We start from the raw sequence: 21,640 nt of genomic DNA, 5'->3' as shown, positions 1-21,640 counted from the left end.
CTAGCCACTATGCCAACCTTAATTGCTTATTTTAATAGCATGCATTTTTATTCTTAAAGTAATTTTTCTTCTCTTGTTGGATATTTTTCAATAAATGCTAAAATTTGATTATTAAAATTTATATAATAATAAAATTAATACAAATCATATTTATTTATTAAAAATTAAGGTATATGTATATTAACTTATATACATAATAAATATTAGTATATATACACACACATACATTTTAGTTCTTTTATTAGTTTTCAACAATTACTAATTTTGTCCCAATACTTTATATAAATCATTAAAGTATGACTTTTTATGTTTAAATAAATTAGTTATAATCACAGTAAACTTTTTTTTATTGTTATTAATATACTTTTTAGGGATTGTTTTTGAATTTTCTAGCATATTCATGCATATCTTGATTTTTTATCTATATTTATGCATGTCGAAAGCATATCTCGATAGATCTCTTAAAATAGTGAGTTAAAATTTTCAAACCTGAGAACTACCATTTTGCTTTATAGCATGGCCTATATCTTGCTTTGTTTGCCTATTTAATTGAGTAATCAAATTTGAAAATTTTCATATGATTCCATCATGAATTTGCTGCTTTAAATTAAAATTTTCAGACCTGAAATTTACCATTTTGCTTTGTAGAATGGCCTTAACCTTGCTTTGTTTGCACATGATATATGCTACTATTATAATTCCCCTAGGATATCTGCAACATCTCCTTCTACAAAATCTATTGCTTTGTAAAACAAGGGTTCGAAATATCGAACAAATTGGTACGTCAAATGGGGTGTATTGACCTGTATCGGAGGCTGCCTTTATTTTTTTAGTTTTTTTCCCCTTTCAAATTGGCTCAAGGGGGTTGGTTTAAGGCTCGTCTACCCCCTAAAATAGGTGGGGCCCCGAAAAACTAAGTGTAAGGACGTATCGGAGGGTCACTGATATGATATGATACGTATTAGCTGATACATCTTGATACATTACGATATTTCGATCCTTGTGTAAAACTATGGTAGCACAATTGATTTGGGTGCAAATTCTGAATTATTTTTGTTTAATTCAAATTTTACCTCATTTTGTTTGATTCCGGTACAAATGAAGTAAAATAAGACCTAAAACAGAATAAAGTAAAACCTAAACCATAATTAAACCAGAATTTGCATTTTTTTTCATTTGCAATCCCATGCATTTGTAGTTTTGTACTAGTGCAAATAAAGTTTAACTGCAACTAAGGGGGAAAGATCTCAAGGCTGCAGTGCAAATCTGAAACTGGGGATAAATTTTGGATCCCGTTCAGTTTTGTAATTATGATATGCAGTCGTGCCTTATACAAATTTTGTACATTTTGGCTCATTTGCACTCATGGGCAACAAGAATTGTATCCCAAGAACTAGTGCTACAAAATTTATACCATCTTCTTCCTACCCCCCTTCTTTATTTTTTTTTCTATAATTCCTACCTAGGTTCTATCTTATATAAACTGGGCATTACATCTTGCTTCCTACTTCACTCCCAAACAAATAACCATCATGTTACCTCCATTCTCTTTCATATTATGTGGAACAACCTGCTTTTACTTCTCAGAAACAAATAGAACAAAGTGAAATTTAAAGAAAAAGCAAACTAGAATACACTACACTGCCTATCTGAAATTCTGCACTTCTAAGCATTTACACCAGTGCTGCAAATGTAATTTGCATTGCAAATAACAAGACAGAGCCTAAAGGAATTTCGTGAAATTCAATTAGTTTTGTAGAAGGAGATATTGCATGAACACCAGCAAAGTCACCATTACTTTTTATCATGTATATGTTCCACCTGTCCTGTTTTTAAATTTATTTCAACTTCAGTCCTGAATCATATTCCCTTATGCAATTTTGATTTTCATATTAACATTATTGTAAAATCAAACTTCAGGATTAGGGCCTGATTTAACATGAATCTGCATTGGAAGCTAGGTGGCTGGTGGCAGCTACAATTGATGGAAAAATAGTTTCATTGACTGGCTGAACTCTATTGAGGTTACAAATTTGTAAGTTGTAACACCACCCATAGAACATAGAATTTTGACTATCATGCATGATATGGGAATAGGTCAGTTGATTGAGAGGTTATCTAGTTGAGGTTCAACAACATGTTCTAGAATATTCATGAACCCAACTCCTTCTATTATATATACCAAGCTGGGAAGGGCCTTCGTCTGGGCAACGTGGCCTTTCCTTCACGCAGGATTGGGTGAAAATCGGTGTTCATAAAAAACCGAAAAATTGAATTAAATTGAGAAAATCAAATTGTAAAATGCGGTTAATCAAATCGATTTGGTTTGAAATTTTTGAAAAATCGAAAGATCAATTCAATTTTCAGTTAACCTACAAAAAACCAACAGTTAATTGAATCGACTGGTATATATATTTTTATATTATATATATATATATATATTTTAAATATTTATAATATATTATATATCATTTGTTATTTATTGTATAATATATATTATAAATATAAAAATTTAAAAAATTGAAGAACCGAACCAATTAAAAACCAAAACCAGTAGACTGGTTAAGCGATGGTACCGGTTTAGTCTCAATTTCGAGAATTGGAAAAACTGGTATCACCGGTTTGGTTTACAAAAAAATGCCCATGGTTCGGTTAACCGAACCGTGGACACCCCTACTTCCAGCGGGATGAGGTATCCGCATGTGAAGTTTTTCCTCACGTGAAATCTCTTCTCCGGCTTTCGTCCATACCTATACCACCTCGGCAATCTTCTGGAAGGAACTATTTCTCTTCTTCTCTCTCGTCCTCCTCCCTCTGTTTCATTAGTTACCGCCATTGCAACTCCGGGCAGTGGCGGTTTCTCCGCCCGCCCGCTCTCTCTCTCTCTCTCGTTTTACTTCCCCTTTTTCGTTCTCTACTCCTTCGTATTCTCACGTCCCCTCCCTGTCATCGCCGCCAGTGGTCGACTGGATTGATTTCCCCATCTCTTCCAAATTCCAATGAACTGAAGAGTCAACCGAACACCGTTCATCGTCCCTAACATCGACACTCGACATAGTGACGGAAACAACAAGAAATAAAATGACCCATCCCTTCTGAATATTGTTCATTGATTTCCCCAACAAGAACAGAGGATCTAGCAGCAACGCCGACCTATTTCTCCTTCCTGCTTTTGGTGATTTCTCACCATTTTTGGATTTCCTCATTATTCTGCATCATTCGTACTGGTGTGTTTCACATTGTTGGATTTCCCCGACTGCTCATCGATTCTTCGTTCTCCATGTTCTTCACCGGCTGAGCAAAGTCACAAAATATCCATCATCCGAGCTGTCCCTCTTCTCAGCTTGGGAAAAACTTGCATCCAAGGAATCGTTTCTTCTCACCATTCTCCCGGTTACAGTTCATGGAGATCATTTCTATTCCAGCTAGCAATATCCGACTATAGCAGACTGAACCTCCTCTGCTCCAATAACCGTGTTCAGGTCAACATTCAACCCAGGTAGGCCCTATTTCTCACTATGTTTTCTCATTTTTTTATCCTTTTTTTCTTTCTTTCTTTGTGTTTTGCTATGGGATGACGGGGATCTGTAGAAGTTACCAAAGACGGTGATGAAACTCTGAAGTGCTGTTCTCTGTAAATTCCCTAGCCAATGACGAATGTGAAAGGGAGAAGGATTGAAACACGCCCTTGTTTATCTGTTATTGTCGTTCTTTTTCATCTTTACTTAGATCTCCCTTCAAGCTTCAAATGCTTCAGGTTCCTGTTATTCGCCGTTAATTATTTACTCCTTGTTTTGGGTCAATCGACATCCTGGAGTGTTTTCATTAGGGAATGGTGTGATTAAACATTGTGTTTTTCCTATTGTGTTTGCCTTATCAACTGTTGATCCGAATATAATACTTTTTAGGGTAAATTACAATAACCTCCCAATACTTTCTTTTGCGACAAATGTTATTTGACGGAAATACCCTTCACAAATCGAGTTAACATTTTCAATTTGGCGGAAATAGACACCCACCCATTATCAGACGGCTTTGCCTCATGTGGGTCCATCTTTTTCATCTCTATCTCCAATTCTGTGACCATGAAGTTTTGAGTTCAAAAGTGGGAATCTTTGAATGAATGCAGTGCACAACTCCAACTCGGACATGGATTATCTGAGTGATTGGACACCATGAACGAGCACCTACATATGACGTGGGACCTAGTAATGTGGCCACCTTAGACGGACACCTACATATAAACGAACACCCACGACTCGAGAAGCATGTTCCCTCTCTAGACGACACCATCGAACGGTGTATAGGAAGTTTCGGGTGGTCTCAGCTCCTGCAAGCCATCCTGGTCTCCTTCACATGGGTCTTCGATGCCTAGCAGACCTTCATTAACGTCTTCACCGACGCCGAGCCCACCTGGCATTGCTCTCGCCAAGACGACCCCTCCTGCAACTCTGCCGCCAACCTTTGCTCACTTCGCAAGGATGCATGGGCCTGGGATAAGCCGTCACGGACATCCGTCCTGTCGGAATGGAACCTCGCCTGCACCGGCCCCATCATCGCTGGGTTACCGGCGTTGTCATTCTTCGTGGGCTGCCTCGCTGGTGGACTCGTTTCTCGGTCGCAAGAACATGCTCGTCCTCTCATGTCTGAAGATGTCCGTAACTTCTACTTTAATGGCCTTTTCTCCCAACATTTGGGTCTACGCCTTCTTGAGATTCGTTAACGGGTTCGGTCGCGCTACGATCGGAACTTGTGCGTTCGTCCCCTCGACGGAAATCGTCGGAAAACGATGGCGAGGCAAGGTGGGTATCATCGGATTCTTCTTATTCACATTCGTTTTCTTGTCTTTACCGGCCATGGCTTACATCAACCGAGAGTCTTCATGGGGACCCTCTATCTGTGGACGTCCGTGGCAGCCATCTTTTACTGTATAATCATCCACTTTGCAGTGCGCGAATCACCGAGATGGCTCCTGGTGAAAGGACGCAAAGACGAAGCAGTCGAGACGTTAAGAACCATAACCACGAGGAATCAAAGTAGCTTCAGGTTAAGCGTGAGCTTCTCCGGCACATCCATCATACCGGAGACGTTTGATGGCAGTCTCTACTCTGCTATCAAGGCATTGGTCGAGAAAAAGTGGGCCTTTCAACGGTTAATGGCAGTAATGACCGTCAGTTCCGGCATCGGAATGGTGTAATACAGGATGCCTTTGGGGGTCGGAAACCTGGCCTTTAGTTAGTTGATCGTCACCTTCAATGCCTTATCAGAGCTGCCATCGTCATTGCTGACGTTCTTTCTTATCGGAAGTGAACAGGAGAAGTTCGCTGCTGGTGTGCACAGCTATAAGCGGGATTTACAGTATAATGTGCGTGGTGGTGGGTGAGTCACGACAGAAATTGCAGGTAGCGGTGGAGCTGGTAAGCTTCTTTAGCGCGTGCATGATGTTCAGCGTGTTGCTGATATACACACTGGAGTTGTTCCTGACGTGTATGAGGAACTCGGCATTGTCGATGGTTAGTCAGGCGCTGGTGTTCGGCAGGGTGTTCAGTCCGGTGTTGGTAGCCGCCGGGAGGAAAAATGGGTTCTTATGACACGATGGATGATTGCAAGGGAAAAATAAGGTGAGAAAACGTATAAAAGACGAAAAGAGGTTAAGGTTGTCCTACAATGGTAGTATAGGGATAAAAAATATTGTAACGGCAGATTTCTCATCAATCTGGATGGAAGGCTAACGGAGGGGATTTTTGTCTCACGGTCATACTACAGGTATAATAGAATAAGGGGTCTTTGTCACAGACCCCATAGTACAAGGGGGTCTGTGATTGGCCGAGAGGATTTGATTAGGGGAGACAAATGGCGGAAAGAGAAAAGTAATAAAAAAACATACAAATAAAAAAGGAGAGAAAAATAAGAAGTAGAAAATGTAAAAATTAAAAAAAAAAAAAGAAAGTAAAAAAATAAAATATTAATAATAATAATATGTAAAAATTAAAGATGAAATGAAATGGGGTTCATAATAAAATAACACAAATAATTGTTTAAATAAATTAAAAAAACAAAAATATAAAATATAAAATAAAATAAGTAAATATATACAAAATAAATAAAAATCTTTCATTTTGAAATATTTTGGGAACAGTCTGGCTTTAGTCAGGGCAAAGCCCATTCCAACAGATCTTACAGCCTTACGTTGAAAATATCTCTATACTTAATTGATTTATTAAATAAAAGATATTCCCAATACAATATTACAAGGGCTGCTCGAACATGCGAACACTAACTTACCCTACAGAAGTTGAATTCGGTTGGGGACAAAGAAATCAGTGTTTATTATCCTAAATCAGTTTTGTGAGATTTAGATCCAAATCAGTTCTCATACTATCATAATATATACAAGCCCGTGCTCAGCACGGGTAACTCCGCTAGTAATATATTATCTTAGAGGCATGTCTTGAAATTCCAATTTCTTGAGGTGCTGAAAGGCTCGTTGTTTAATCCACTGTCGATCATCAGTTTCGAAACGAGGTACCAGGTCTATTGTCTATTGTCTCTTCCTGGGGAAGGGATTTTATGAGTAGGGCTGGCAATTTATATGAAGTATGAAGTACATCAAGAGAGTAGTAGCTTTAACTCTTCCTGATTACGAACCAGTTTGTTTATTGTGAATGGGGATCCATTCTTGGCTTCTTGAGCAAGTTAGTCATATTTCTGCCAAAAATATGGCACTTGTCAATCTATCCTCTTTTGTATTAAGGTTTCCAACTAGATGCGTGATCCTTCAGAAATTGCATTCAACTCATCACCATTTAATGGAATAGGTAATTTGATGTAGTTGCACCCTATTTGTCCAACTTCGATTTGAAAGTCCTTTGATGGTGATTTTTTTAGGAATGTGTGCCAGTTTAGACATGGGGCTCAAATTCCTTCGGTCCAAGTGGAGGCCGGTAATGTTTTACCACAACCAAACTTAATAAAAATCAAGATAAGTTGAGAGATCAAGAGTAATGCTATAAGAGAGTAATACATACTCAATTGTTCAAGTGATCTCAACAATTCAGTTCAAAAGCCAGAAAAGAAGGAGAGAGAATATTCGAATGGTGGGTGTGATACCTTGTGTCAGTCACCACCCTAAAATATATATTTATATTAAGTTTGTAAAATGATAGATCTGCCCTTTGAAGATGATACATTGTGTCAGCACCCTGAAAGATATATTTATATTAAGTTTGTATTAAGTGGTTATAAATCAAATGGCTTCCAAATTCATGAATATCACATGCTTGCATTGGAGGTACTTTGAAGATGTTACCTTTAATGAATTCATTTAAGATTTGGGATGATTTGGGATGGTTCAGTTGTATTGTTGCCTATGATCTGTTGACATGGACTTATTCAGGCCTGTAAGCTGGGAAAGAATTCATGGGTGGGATTAATCATTTTAGAGGGTGGAATTAATTTACACATTTTTATTAGAGAGTTTTCAGAACTGATAAAGCTGGTTGTAGGGTTAGTTTGGTCTCTTTGCTTTTATTTCTCTATTAATTCTAGCGTTAGATATTGGGCCCTTTGTCTTATGGGTAATGCTGTAATTACAATATTAGTATAATAACAGAAATTGGAGTGGTAGTTAGAGATTAATAGTGATAAAACAAAGAGAAATTCATCTTTTGTGTTAGATTATGACAAAAAATAGAGCAATGCTCAAATTTTGATTGAAATTCCATTGAATGTCTACTATGACTTGAAGCTCAAGTTATAAAATACCCAAGATTCAACACCTACGGAGAATGATGCATAAGGTTCGAACATGGATCCTAAGGACATTGTCACACCAAAAGACAGAAAGTGGAAGAAAGGGATAACAAATAAGCTCATAGGTGAATCTTGTCAGGCATTCACAAACTACATTAAGCAAAATTCTATCGTTGCAATGGGTGCATCCAATGAGAATGATTTCTCCATCAGCAAATGTCAAGAAGTCCTTAGGAGTATGTAGGGCTTAAACAAGAAAATGTATATGAGGGCAATCAAAGGGATGTGATGGAGTGCAATCCGGCCGGTCTTAGCTGTCAACGAATTCGCCTCTGAGCTGGAGCGTCGGGGAACCTGAAACGGGAAAGATGAGAGAACTCCAGGGGGAACCCGGTGTGATAACTCCGAAGCTCAAGTCAACAATCTCTCAAAGGCAAAGTGTAGACCAGATAGCGCAAAGTTCACATATCTTGTTTGTTGGGGGCAGGGGGCCTTTTATAATCACCTCGCGCACTCGCTTCGAGGCCCTTGTCAGGTCGGGTATTATTACCCTTGCGTCTGTCAATTTGGGTGCCGTCCTTTCTGCAGGGACAGAACCGTCACTGCCTAACCGTCTCTCTAACTGGAGATGGCGGTGTCAGGAGGCGGTGGCAGGTGGCCGTTTAGAGTGCGGCCGTCAAGCGTCAGATCCCAAGTCAGTCGGGTGCGGCGCCCTCGGGTACGGACTTCCTCGGTGTCAGGCGTAGTACGGTTTGTTTGGTTTTGGTGCCCTGAAGGTGATGTGGTGGAGTGGTGAGCGAGACGAAGTCTTGAGTTCGGAGGTGTATAGGGAAGGTCAGTTCGGCGAGGGGTTTCCCGAGCTGTTACAAGGCAGGCCAGTTTGGCGAGGTGTATCCCGAACTGACAAGGCAGGCCAGTTCGGCAAGGTGTATCCCGAACTGTTACAAGGCAGGCCAGTTCGATGAAGTATGTCCCGAACTGTTACAAGGCATGCCAGTTCGGATTACTTTTTGGTTTGGGGCCAAGGGTAAGTTCGGGCCCCTAGTAGGGAGTTCGGACCGCCGGTCTCTCCCCTTGGTGCTCGAGCCGTAGGCTTGCTTTTGTGCCAAGCTGTTGCCTTTGCCACGTGTCGCATAACTGTGAGGTCGGGCCAAATCTTCCTTCATCAGGATGCGAGACCAAAATTGGAGGGAGTTACCACCTCAAGGTAATTTCTTGCTAATTTCACATTTCCAACATAGTTTAATACTAAAATTTATGCTTTGGGGTTTCCAAATCAAATTGGCTTTCTTGTGCCATTTTGAGGAGAACGATACCATTTGTCTGACATTAGAAGGCAAAGACGTCCAAGGGGTGTGAAGGAGGAGTTCAACTATAGGCATTCAAGCTTGCACAACTGCATAGAGCGTTGTTTTGGTGTGTTAAAAGCAAGATTGCACATTTTGAAGCTGATGAAGGAAGATTTGGCCCGACTCGTTATTACGCAATACGTGGTAAAGGCAACAGCTCGACACAATAGCGCGCCCAAGGCGCGAGCACCAAAGGGAGGAACCAGCGGTCCGAGCTCCCTACCAACAGTCCGAACTCCCTACTAAGAGCCCAAACTCCCTACAAGGAGCTCGAACTCTCCCTTAGGCCCTGAGCCTCACACAAGGCAACAACCCAAACCGGCCCGCCCCACGATAGTTCGGGACACTCCTCTATCCGAACTCAAGACTTCACCTCGCCCACCACTCCAGCACTTCGCCTCCAGAACGCCAAACTGAACAACCGTACCTCGCCTGACACCGAGGAAATCCGTACCTAGGGGCAACGCACCTGACTGACCTGGGATCTGACACTTGACAGCCGCACTCAAACGGCCACCTGCCATCGCCACCTGCTACCACCATCTCCAGTTGTAGAGACGGCTCGGACAAAGAGCAGTGGCGGTTCTATCCCAGCAGAGGTGATGACACCCAAACTAGCAGGAGCGTAGAGATAATCATACCCGATCTGATAGAAGCCTCGGAGTGAGTGCGCGAAGTGGTTATAAAAGGCTCCTTACCCCCCAAGAAAAGGTATGTGAACTTTGCGCCATCTGGTTCTATCTTGCCTTTGAGAGAATACAAACTTGAGCTTCGGAGCAATCTCATCGGGTTCCCCCCCGGAGTTCCCTCATCTTCTCCGTTTCAGGTTCCCTGTAGCTCCGTTCAGAGGCAAGGCCGTTGATAGATAGGATCGGCCGGATTGCGTACCATCAATTGATGCTGTCTGTGGGAATGCTTCTAAAAGCCTCCCTCTAAAACTCTCATAACCTCCTCTTCTTCCAAAAACTCCAACACTCATGGCTTCTTCCAGCAATGCCGGACGTGGCACAGAGGCGAACACCACCGAGGAACAACTCCAAGTCCCCGTGGTGTGCATCGGACAGTTCACCATCCCCCTTCCGGTGGACGGGATCCCCAGCTTGAATGCGCCACAAACAGTGGTGCCCGTAAACCTTCCTGCCATGAACGTCCCTCTTTCGCTCCCTATCAAAACAACTTTTGCTGAACCAGTTGCTGTTCCCCTGGCGACTCGCCAGAACCAATTTGACGACCTGATGCAATGCATGCGGGCAATGCAAGCCCAAATGCAACAATTCCAGCAGCACCAAGTACTACACCACCTCTCTCAACACCACTATCAGCAGTAGTTCCCCCAACTACCCCTGAACCAGTCACTGCTTCCACCTCGGCACCCTGCTCCGAAGTCGGTTAAGGCCTCCCATCAGGGTGGACGCCCTCACCGAGGAGAAAAGCCTCCCAACTCCAGAACACCCCTAACAGTCAGGCCTCATCCCCAGGCCAAAGGGAAAGGAAAATCACCCCCGCCTCGCAGCTCGTAGGCAGGTCGGGAACCTCGCCCGTAAAGTCAGCACCTTGGTGCTCCAAGCCTGAGTTCCCGTTCACAGAGAATCGATTCAGCACCCTAGCAGCAGACTATCAACATTCCGGGCCAATCAAGCTCAGCAACACAGAGGCCAACAACGCCAGTACCAGGCCCACTCGACAATGAAGGCACTAGCGAAGTCGCCGAACTGCCACCCGTGTCCTGCCCGAGCTCAGAGGTAAGGAAGAGACGAGCTCGGGCGAGGTAAAAGCTGCCCCAATTCTCTTAGTTCCTCCCCCCTCGCATCAGAACTCCTAGTAGTCCTCATGCCCAAAGACTTCAAGCTCCCACCTTTGGACAAGTATGATGGGTCCTTTGACCCCAACAACCACGTCAACGCTTTCCAATCCCAAATGCACATCGCTAGGGCCAGTGAATCATGCATGTGCGTGGCCTTCACCACCACCTTCAGGGGGTAGGCCGCACTTGGTACAAGAACTTGGCCCCTGGGTCGATAAAATGCTGGACCCAGTTCGTGTAGGTTTTTACCGCACACTTTGTCACCAGCAAGCGGTGCCCCAGAACTGAGGAAAGCATCTTTGGAGTAGTTCAGAGATAAGGATAATCCATCCGGGGCTACATCAAGCAGTTCAATGAAGCGTGCTTGCAGATACCGCGATTAGACCCCGCGGTACAGCTTGCGGCGGCCAAGAGAGGAGTAACGCACAAGGAGTTCAATTGGCACATGGTAGCTAGCCAACCCGTGGCCGTGGCCGAATTCCTCAAGCTTGCAGACAAGTTCATGAGAATAGAGGAAGATATCAACCAAAAGACCGAAGGCAGGGTCGAGAAAAGGAAAAGAGAAGGTGAGCCCTCCAACCCAGGTGACAGAAGAAACCTAGCCCGGGAGGCGAAGCCAAGCCAATAGTCCCGAGCTCCCTTAGCAGTTCGGACGGATTACATGCCATTAAACACGAGGCGGACCGAGATCTTGATGACGATCAAAGACGCCCCATACGTGAGGTGGCCACCTCGCCTAAAAGGAAATCCAAACGAGAGAAATAAAAATCTGTATTGTAGTTTTCATAGAGATCACGGTCATAGTACCAAACAGTGTAATAATCTCCGGGATGACATAGAGGGACTCATCCGTCGCGGATACTTGAGAAATTTTGTATAGCATAACAATAAGGCAGGTTGGCAAGGGGAGCACGGAAAGGATGCCCCCGAATCCAATAGTAGACCAGCCGAAGCGTTGCAACGACAGCCTTTGGAAGAGAGGCCAGTTCGGGGAACCATCCATGTGATAGTGGGAGGTTCGGTGGTAGCAGGGTGTACTTCAGCAACAGCCCGGAAGTCAGTTCGCGAGGCAGCCCGAGAAGGACAAAACCCTCCAAAGAGGCCGAAAACAGAAGAACCGATCTTCTTCACGGGAGATAATGCGCGAGGTGTCCACTACCCCCACGATGACACGCTTGTCATAAAACTAAGGATCAGCGACTTCGAAATCAGGCGCGTACTTGTGGATTCAGGTAGTTCGGCGAACATCCTCTTCAAGTCGGCGTTTGACGAGCTACAGTTGTAGAGAAGCAAACTGAAGCCCTTAAACACTCCTCTGGTGGGCTTTAGCGGAGAGGAAGTCAGGCCACTCGGGAAGATAATAGTACCTGTGGGAGTCGGCACATGGCCTTGTGCGGTCAAACTCAACCACGATTTCCTGGTGGTCGCGACCCCCTCCCCATACAATGCCATAATAGGGTGGCCAATTACGCATATTCTACGGGCAGTGGTCTCCACTTACTATCTGACAACGAAGTTCCCCACAGACTTCGGTGTGGGGGTAGCACGGGGCGACCAGCTTGAGTCCCGCAAGTGTTATGTTGCCGCCCTGAAGGGAAAAACCAAGGCAGCTTACGACCTCGAGCTGGAGCAGCCTACAGAGCAAGGTGAGGAATGAGCTTCGCCCACAGAGGAAACGATCGCGATCCCGACCTCGGCTATGAATCCGGCTCGAACGCTATAGATCGGTGCTTCTGTCAAGGAGCCTCTATGAACCGAACTGGTGAGTTTCTTACTTCAAAATTTAGATATTTTTGCATGGTCCGCGACCGATATGCCCGGTATTGACCTTGACCTTATAACTTAAAACTTAATACTGACCCTATAGTCAGACCCATTAGACAGAAGAAATGCAACTTAGCCTCAAAACGCTGGAGGGCGGTCGACGAGGAGGTCGAAAAGCTCATCGTAGCAAATTTCATAAGGGAAGTTTATTACCCGAGCTGGGTATTCAACCCAGTACTAGTGAAAAAGCCAAACGGAAAGTGGCGCATGTGCATTGACTACACCAACCTGAACCGAGCTTGCCCAAAAGACTGCTTCTCCCTCCCCAGAATTGACCGCCTAGTGGATGCGACCTCGAGACATGAGCTGCTAAGCTTCTTGGACGCCTACTCAGGCTACAACCAAATCAGGATGGATCAGTCCGATGAGGAAAAAACCAGCTTCATAACTGAGTTCAACCTGTACTGCTACAAGGTCATGCCCTTCGGACTGAAGAATGCTGGGGCGACCTTCCAAAGACTTGTAAATAAGCTGTTTCGACCCTTAATTGGCATGAAAATAGAATGTTATGTAGACGACATGGTCGTCAAGACGTAGTTCTCATAGGAATTAATACAAGAGTTAGATTCTGTCTTCCAAATTCTACGTCGATTTAGAATGAAACTGAATCCCAACAAATGTGTCTTCGGTGTCACATCGGGTAAGTTCCTAGGGTACATTATCAAATGACGCGGTATTGAGGCCAACCCGGATAAGATAAAGGCCATCCTAGATATGAGACCACTCTGAAAAGTAAAAGAAGTTTAGAGGCTAAACGGCCACATAGTAGCTTTGAGCCGCTTCATGTCCAAATCGGCAAGCCGCTGTCTGCCTTTTTTAAGGCAATCAAAGACAAAGGGTTCGAATAGACCCGAGATTGCCAACTCACGTTCGAAGAGGTAAAGACCTACCTCGCTACTGTGCCAACCTTAGCTAGGCCTGAGGAGGGCGAGGTCTTAGAACTGTACCTCTCGGCAAGCGACGAGGTGGTTAGTTTGATACTAATAAAAGAAGTAGATCGGGTCCAGCGGCCCGTCTATTATGTTAGTAAAATTCTACAGGGAGCAGAGACGAGATACCCGCGGATAAAAACGCTAGCATACGCACTAGTAATTGCAGTTTGGAAACTCTGTCCATATTTCCAGACTCACACCGTAATTGTTTTGACTGACAAACCTCTGAGACAAGTCTTACTCAAGCCCGAGATTTTCGGTCGGTTGACGAAATGGGCCATCGAGCTTAGTGAGTACGACCTTCAGTATAAGCCACGAATTACTATTAAGACCCACGCCTTAGCAGATTTCTCCATCAACAAATGTCAAAAAATCCTTACGAGTATGTAGGGCTTAAACAAGAAAATGTATATGAGGGCAATCAAAGGGATGCGAGACCAAAGTTAGAGGGAATTACCACCTCAAGGTAATTTCTTGCTAATTTCACATTGCCAACCAAGTTTAATACTAAAATTTATGCTTTGGTATAACAGGAAAGTATTACCTTACTGATTTATTTGGGGTTTCCAAATTAAATTGGCTTTCTTGTGCCATTTGGAGGAGAACTATACCATTTGTCTGACATTAGAAGGCAAAGACGTGCAAGGGGTGTGAAGGAGGAGTTCAACTATAGGCATTCAAGTTTGCACAACTGCATAGAGCGTTGTTTTGGTGTGTTAAAAGCAAGATTGTACATTTTGAAGCTTATGCCATCATTTTCATTGAGAACACAATGTAGAATAATGGTAGCTGTTTGTGTGATTAACAAATTTATTCGAGACGAAATCAAGAGAAAGAGCATATCTGATGACCTTTTTAATGAATACGAGAACATGAATTTTGAGATAGAAGAAGATCCAGTGGATGAAGCTCAACCAGGGGTGAATGTTGATAATGTATCGGAGATGACAAATCTTCGAAGAAAAATCGCAAACCCGTTAGCTGATTCAATAAGATAGCCTAAGATATAACATGTTTTTGATAATTTGGTTGGTTTTAAGTCTTTAATGAGATATTTTTTGTTAGTTTTAAGTACAATGATTAATGAATTGCAACTTTGTTATATTTGGTTGGTTTTAAGTGTGTAATGTAATTCTTCTTTTTTATAAAGTATGCAAGTCAAGAATCTTCGAATGTCCAAATTGTGCATATGGACGGGGCAAGATGCAGTTGGCAAAAACAATGGGTTTACTGATGTCCTAGGGGAGTAGTATATCTCTCATCGATTTTGTTTTATTTTATCTTTATTATACAAGGAATTTCATAATCATACATTTTTTATTTTTCACAGGCACACGAAAATGACGTTATATGGGTTGACCAGTTCATCCCTCCTAATAGTGTTAGACATGTTAGACATGTTGAGGTGCGACAATAACCAGTTACTTGTGGATGTTGCTTTTTATGACGTGTATTGGATTCTTATTATTTTACTTGTTTTGATCTTTAAGTAGTCAACAATTATTAAATGATGGACAATAGAAGACATTTGTGTATAATTATTTTTTTAGTACTCTTACTTATGTTTGAGGACTTGTAACAATACTTTATATGTATATGAATCTTAAGATTCAATAGCTATCCAAGCGTTATTTCTGTTTTTTAGAATAAAAACTTGATGTGATGAACAAAGTATCAAACACTATTTATTATTCCTCGATAACCAGAAATTCCATTCCTGTTCTGGAACAGGAATTTCTCAACCGGACGATGACTATGAAGATTCAAGACAATAAAGGTGTGAGAATATGTCTCCCACAATGGGCCTATTGTTTGTTATTAATTGGTTTTATGTGGGTATGGTTATGGAAACCCTAAAGAACTCTCATATTCTACAATCTTTTTATGTTTTAATTGATATTACAGAATGTTGTAACCCTAAGTTGATATAAAATGGCTCTTATTCAAAGAAAATAATTGATTTGAACCAGTAAGTCCGATCGATTTAATTCAGGTTAATGCGGATCAAACGGATCCTAAAATTTAAAGCAACTCAACTGTGACGGCGACCATTAGCAATGCACCAAGTCCGGAACGCGGAGGAAGCGAAAGACGAGGAAGGAGATCAATCCAATGTAATCATTCCTTCCTCCTGCCGTGTCGCAGCCAACTTATAGGCCCTAGTAGTTGTACCTCTTTTTACTCTCTCTCTCGCTGTCTCCCTCTGAAATTCCGTCTTTCAGTCAGGCTGACGCAGTAGACAATCTCACTCTCACCGTCATCTTAATACTTGTCTCACCTCCGCTTGTAGTGCGCGGCTGCTCGCCCTCTCAACTGTGGTCGATAGACGATCGGTCTCAACAGTGCAATTCAATTTTTTTCTTGCTTCAAAGAAGATATATCAAATGATGCATAGAAGATACAAAAATTCTCTTGCCTTGGAAATCATGTAGACGTCATGACACGCATAAATACTCGGTGCAGAAGCCATGCAAAGGACTTCGGCCCACATGATCCCTTTCTCGGTTTCTCACCTTCTCCTTTCTCCGTTGAGTGACTTCATGACTGTATTTGAACGGTTATGACGATAGCCTGCTCGTGGGTGGACGATGGAAACACTAGAGTTCGACTTCAACCAACCCACACATCAGTAGTACGAAAGCGAGTGCAATCGTAGCGAGCCTGAGCCAACTGCTTGTCTAATAAATGAGGCAAAACATTCTGGCGCCACAACCACTTAAACCTCCAAAATCTCTCACGTATCCATGCATTTAATTGCTTGTTGGAAATCTAATCATGAGATCCGCCCCTTCCCCTTTCACTTCACTTCCCTCTCTTTCTCTGTCTCTGTAATGGTTTCTCCCGGCAGCCACGTCTGAAATGGTTTATGGGGTCAGATACCTGCCACACCAGAAGTGGTCGATTGGAAATTATAGGGTGGTTTATGGGGTCCTGCCATTTCAATTTTCAATCATGGACAACTGTGTTCAAGATCTAGATCCCAATCGGACGGAAAATTACTATGAATGGGTGCCGGGGGGGGTGTCCTCTTGATTTCTTTGGATCTTGACATACTTCGACAGAGTGATCTGACAATCACTCTCTGCCTTTAGTGCATGTCAGAGTGAGTAATGAAATCCTATATCCTAATATAAAAGCCTCGACTCTCTCATCCTTGCAGCTGCAGTTGAGTTTAGAAGTTTACAGTTCTTGTCACTCTCCCCAACTCACCCTCTCCTTCTATTCCATGGCTACTGCTCTCAACCCTGAAGCATCGGAATTCGTCCCAGAAAATTCCATGGATGTCCCGAGAATCCTTCCTTACTCCCCTTACCAGTCTCCTCCCCAATCGCCCTACTTCTTCCCTTCTTTCCATCCGAGTTACTCGAGTCCTTTTCCGGTCATGGACGCCCTTCGACGTCCTCCTCATTCTCTTTCTGTCTACTGCAATGATTGTTTCTTTTACCTGAATGACTCCTGGGTGACCATTCCAGCACCGTCACCGGTGATCAGCGATATTACTTACTTGGCAACGACGGAGCAGGGCGACAGTATGAAGAAAGTAGGCAGGGAAAGTATCATAAATATGGTCAGGAAGGGGTTTAAGGGTCATGGTCTCCTGAGGAGAGGAGCTAAGAAAATTGGGACTAAAACCCTTGAGTGGAGACCTAAGTCGGTGAGCGAAGAAGACCGACCGGCTCAAAATTTGGAGTACAACTCGACGCAAATCCCTGCACAAAGTGAGGACACGGAGACCACACTTATGATTAAGAATATTCCGAACAAATTGAGGTAGATCTTCACTCTCTCTCTCTCTCCTGTAATCGTTTTAAACCCATCTGTGTCCCTCTAATGTTTGGTGGACTAGCTAGTTTGTGCTTCCTTGATCTTCAATCTACCTTTCTCCATCCGTGAATGGTTTCGCTTTTCTAATTTTCTTTAGTTCTTCTTTCCCATAAATTTCCATGAAATGGATGCCGTTTGTTTAATTTCTACTGACTTGTCAGTTTTGATCATTTTGATTTCGCTTGTTTGAACTAGAGATCGAAATTCTGCTTCATTCACACGGTTCTGTATTTTTTAGATGATTTTCCAAATGGGTTTCTGTTCATTTTGGGTTTTCAGTCGCAAGGAGATGTTGGATTTCCTTGACGAGCGTTGCTCAAAAGAGAGGCAGACGCTAATTTCGGAGAGAGAAACAGAGGATGCTGGTATTTCCTTGGCCTACGATTTCCTGTATCTACCCATGGATTTCAGGTATTATTTACTGTCGAAATTCGTCCCGTTCATCCTCAGTTCCTCGTGATTCTTGATAAAAATTAAAACATGCTCGATACTGGAAATAAAGGATAATACGTTCGTTTAATTGCTGTATTTTTCTGTTAATGCATGCTTTTGTTGTTTGGTTGAACTGAGTGCAGGAGTAGGTGCAACAGGGGGTACGCATTTGTAAACTTTACAAGCGCTAGGGCGGCATCTATTCTGAAACAGTCAATAAATAACTACAAGTGGGACATTCTGGGTTCCAGGAAAATCTGTGAGATTACTTTCGCAAGGATACAGGTAAAGTCCTTTTGGTTGGAAGAATTTAAAAAGGTGGTGATCCCTACAAGAATTCTCTCTTATCCTTCGATCAATTGGCGTTTTTCACAGGGAAAGGATGCACTGATAAAGCATTTCAAGAATTCGACTTTCGTTTGCGACTCGGAGGAATTCCTCCCTGTCTGCTTTATCCCTGCTCGCGACGGCTCGGGGTGCTCGGTATTGTCATGCACATTTGGCAATCGGATCGAGCCATCTCAGCAACAGATGAACGGCCACTTTTCTTAAGGTCGTCTGTAAATTAATATTCGTTTCGTCTCTCCGGTTATCGTCGGTCGTCCGTCATCTTTAGAGACTAGAACTAGTTTATGTAGATGGATGGGCTCATGGGCCACTGAAGTTAAGTCGCTTTATTAGATCAGAAATATGAGGGTTTTGGTTGAGGTGATTGTTTCTACCTTCTACTGTGTTGTCAGCCAACTACAAGGGGGTTGACCGTGGCACCTGGGCTGCCCTTGGGGCTTCCGCGCAGGTGATAGGGTCTACCCTCTAAGTGTAGGGTCGTACTTAATTTTACCATTTGTGCTATGCTAGACTCTTTAACTATGTAGTATTTGATGGTTAAGATGGTGCTATCTAAATGGAGGGTTGAAGTGTTCAGCACTTGTGAATTGTGGTTCTTTTTGTATGCTATATTCTATGGGCAATCCCCATGGGCCATGATGGTCCACTGAACCCAGGGCAAAATAAATTTGAGGCTACCCTAAAAAAACACACTGCTTTTGGTAGGGTACCCTATACCAAAGTCGGCCATGATGGTCGACTCATGAAATGGAAAATAAAAATGGGCTTCTCTGCCTTATATCTGGTTCTGGGTCTGTGTCCGTTGGATGTTCATTCTTTTGGTAAGGTCAGGGTCCACGGGTGTCAATTGGACTGGATTTGGTCCAATCCGATCCAATCCAGTCTAATGCGAGTCCATTACAAATGGATGTGGTCCAATCCAGTTCAATGAATATTTTTGAACCATTTTGGGCCGGTCCAATTTAATGTTTGGACCGCTCAATCTGTTCAAATTCATGTTAATTGGACTGGATTTGGTCCAATCCGATCCAGTCCAATGCGAGTCCATTACAAATGGATGTGGTCTAATCCAGTTCAATGAATATTTTTGAACCATTTTGGTCCGGTCCATTTTAATGTTTGGACCGCTCAATCGGTTCAAACTCATGTTAATTGGACTGGATTTGGTCCAATCCGATCCAGTCCAATGCGAGTCCATTACAAATGGATGTGATCCAATCCAGTGCAATGAATATTTTTAAACCATTTTGGTCCGGTCTAATTTAATGTTTGGTCCGTTCAATCTGTTCAAAGTCATGTTAATTTAGATTTGTTTCAACTCTGACCTTGTCCATGACAAATGTGTTCTTATCTTCTATCACTGTACCAGGCGTTGTCTCGATCCAATTTAAATTCATTACGGAATCCAATGTCGTAGTGGTCCGTCCGGATTCATTTGTAGGGGTGATCATTTCAGCCCGGCCCGGAAATTGTGGGCTTGGGCTTGCATTGTGTTTAGACCTGCCCCAGTCCATGTCGGGCTCGTAAATTTTCAATCCTGGCACCATATATTTAAATTTGCACATTTTATCAATATAATGTATAAAATAAGTTTATATGCATGTTATTATATTGATATGTAATATTTTATATATAAAAGTAATATTAGTTTGGAGTCAGGTTTGGTTCGGGCAGACCCGTATAGACTTGGGTTAGGGCTTTTGTTTCAGGCTCAGAACCTTGGGTTGGGCCCCCGGTTTAAGCTATAGCCCTAAAGCCTGTCCTAGCCCCTATAGAGTTGGGTTAGGGCTTGTGTTTCAGACCTAGAACCCTGGGTTGATTCTGGGCCTAACCTATAGGCCTTGTCATAAGAGTAAAGCCCCCCATGATCACCTCTATCACCTCCTTGTAAATTAGTAAACATAAAATAGAAGACCGTGATCTATTATTTGAATGAACCTCCACTCCACATTGAAACTCATTTTGTATTTTGATTTTGCAATTAAATAAAAAAAAGAAAAAGAAGGTCGTGATCTATTATTTGAATGAATTTCCACTCTACATATGGTAACTCATTTATTTTGTATTTTGATTTTGCAAAAATAAAAAATAAAAAAGAAAGATGTATATGGGATCAAGGAAAATGGGCCTGGTGGGCTAGAAGAGAATGATGAGGTGGTTTCCACGTGGCAAAAAAAAACGCTTAAAGCATTTTCTTGATAATGTTAATTAATTAAAGCTGCCGAAGTATTGATATAACCTGTTGGGTAAACTAGTCCATAGGCTTAGTCTGCGAGGACTGTAAATACAAATAATACAAGGTGAAAATGTAAGGCTCAGAAATGTCACATGCAAGATTAAGGTTTTATACTGTTGTCTGCAAATATTTGTTTTGTATTCTTGCCAAACTAAGCTTAATAGTTGTTGCTGTATGAATTATAAAAGTGCAAAAGAAAAAGGAAAGTGGCAGGTATTTCATGGTATTTGCTTCTCCGATATATAGTGTAAATATAAATATATAGTGTAAATACATGCAAAATAGTACAAATAAAAGGCTGTGTTTGATTGCAGTGCGAATTTATTTGTACCAGTACAAATGCATGAGTGTAAATTTAATAAAATATAAATTCTCGTTTAATTTTGCTTTGGATATTTCTTTATTCTGTTTTATGTCTTAATTTATTTTATTTGTATTAGGATCAAACAAATTAAGTTAAAGTTTAAAATAAAAATGGATTAAAATTTAAACTCAAATCATTTGCAGTGTCATGATTTTGCATAGTGCAAATTTAATGCTATGGATTCAACTAGTTATATTCTTTGGTTATAATGCATGCACTGAAATTGACAGATTTTAAAAATTTTAAGGAATGTTTGTGCTTAAATGAAATGGAGATCAAGTTTATCCATTACTAACTGAAAAAAAAAAAAAAAACTGAGATCGAGGTCAATTTTAAGGCATGCAAAAGTAAATCAATTTTTGTATTAAGGCTGTGTTTTGGCACGTCATTTTGCATGACTGTTTACAAGCCGAAAAGATTGAAAATTAGTCTATTTTTGTTTATCTACCAAAAGATAAAATGCTGAAAAGACAGCTTATTTTGGGCTTATTTGAGGAAGCACCAAATGAAGTTTCTGGCATCTTTTGAGTTTTAATCTCACGTAAAAAGACATGTATTTATTAAATATGTTTCCCATCTTTTGCGTTTTAATCTCACGTAAAAAGACATGTATTTATTAAATATGTTTCCCATCTTTTGCGTTTTAATCTCACTTAAAAAGACATGTATTTATTAAATATGCTTCAGTTGCTCAAATCTTTATGCAAAAACTCAATACCGTCTTTTGTATATCAAAACTAGGAGAAGATCTTTCAAATAACACGCGAAATGAGC

At 41.8% G+C, this 21,640-nt stretch overlaps 1 protein-coding gene and 1 pseudogene across 1 annotated transcript; both read left to right on the top strand.

Moving 5' to 3' along the window:
- Positions 1–4,149: 4,149 nt before the first annotated feature.
- Positions 4,150–5,837, top strand: LOC148849129 (organic cation/carnitine transporter 3 pseudogene; annotated as a pseudogene).
- A 10,898-nt stretch (positions 5,838–16,735) lies between these two features.
- On the top strand, positions 16,736–18,843 carry LOC148849128 (uncharacterized). Its single transcript, XM_088952566.1, has 4 exons — positions 16,736–17,432; positions 17,766–17,897; positions 18,062–18,203; positions 18,294–18,843. Exons 1-4 carry the CDS (start codon positions 16,888–16,890, stop codon positions 18,468–18,470), a joined length of 996 nt encoding a protein of 331 aa, XP_088808692.1. The 5' UTR covers positions 16,736–16,887; the 3' UTR covers positions 18,471–18,843.
- The last annotated feature ends 2,797 nt before the right edge of the window (positions 18,844–21,640 follow it).

Source organism: Nelumbo lutea, chromosome 6 (assembly GCF_056320005.1).
Source record: "Nelumbo lutea isolate HS-2025 chromosome 6, American lotus-T2T, whole genome shotgun sequence".
Lineage (NCBI taxonomy): Eukaryota > Viridiplantae > Streptophyta > Magnoliopsida > Proteales > Nelumbonaceae > Nelumbo > Nelumbo lutea.
This window is presented reverse-complemented; position numbering and strand designations above follow the sequence as displayed.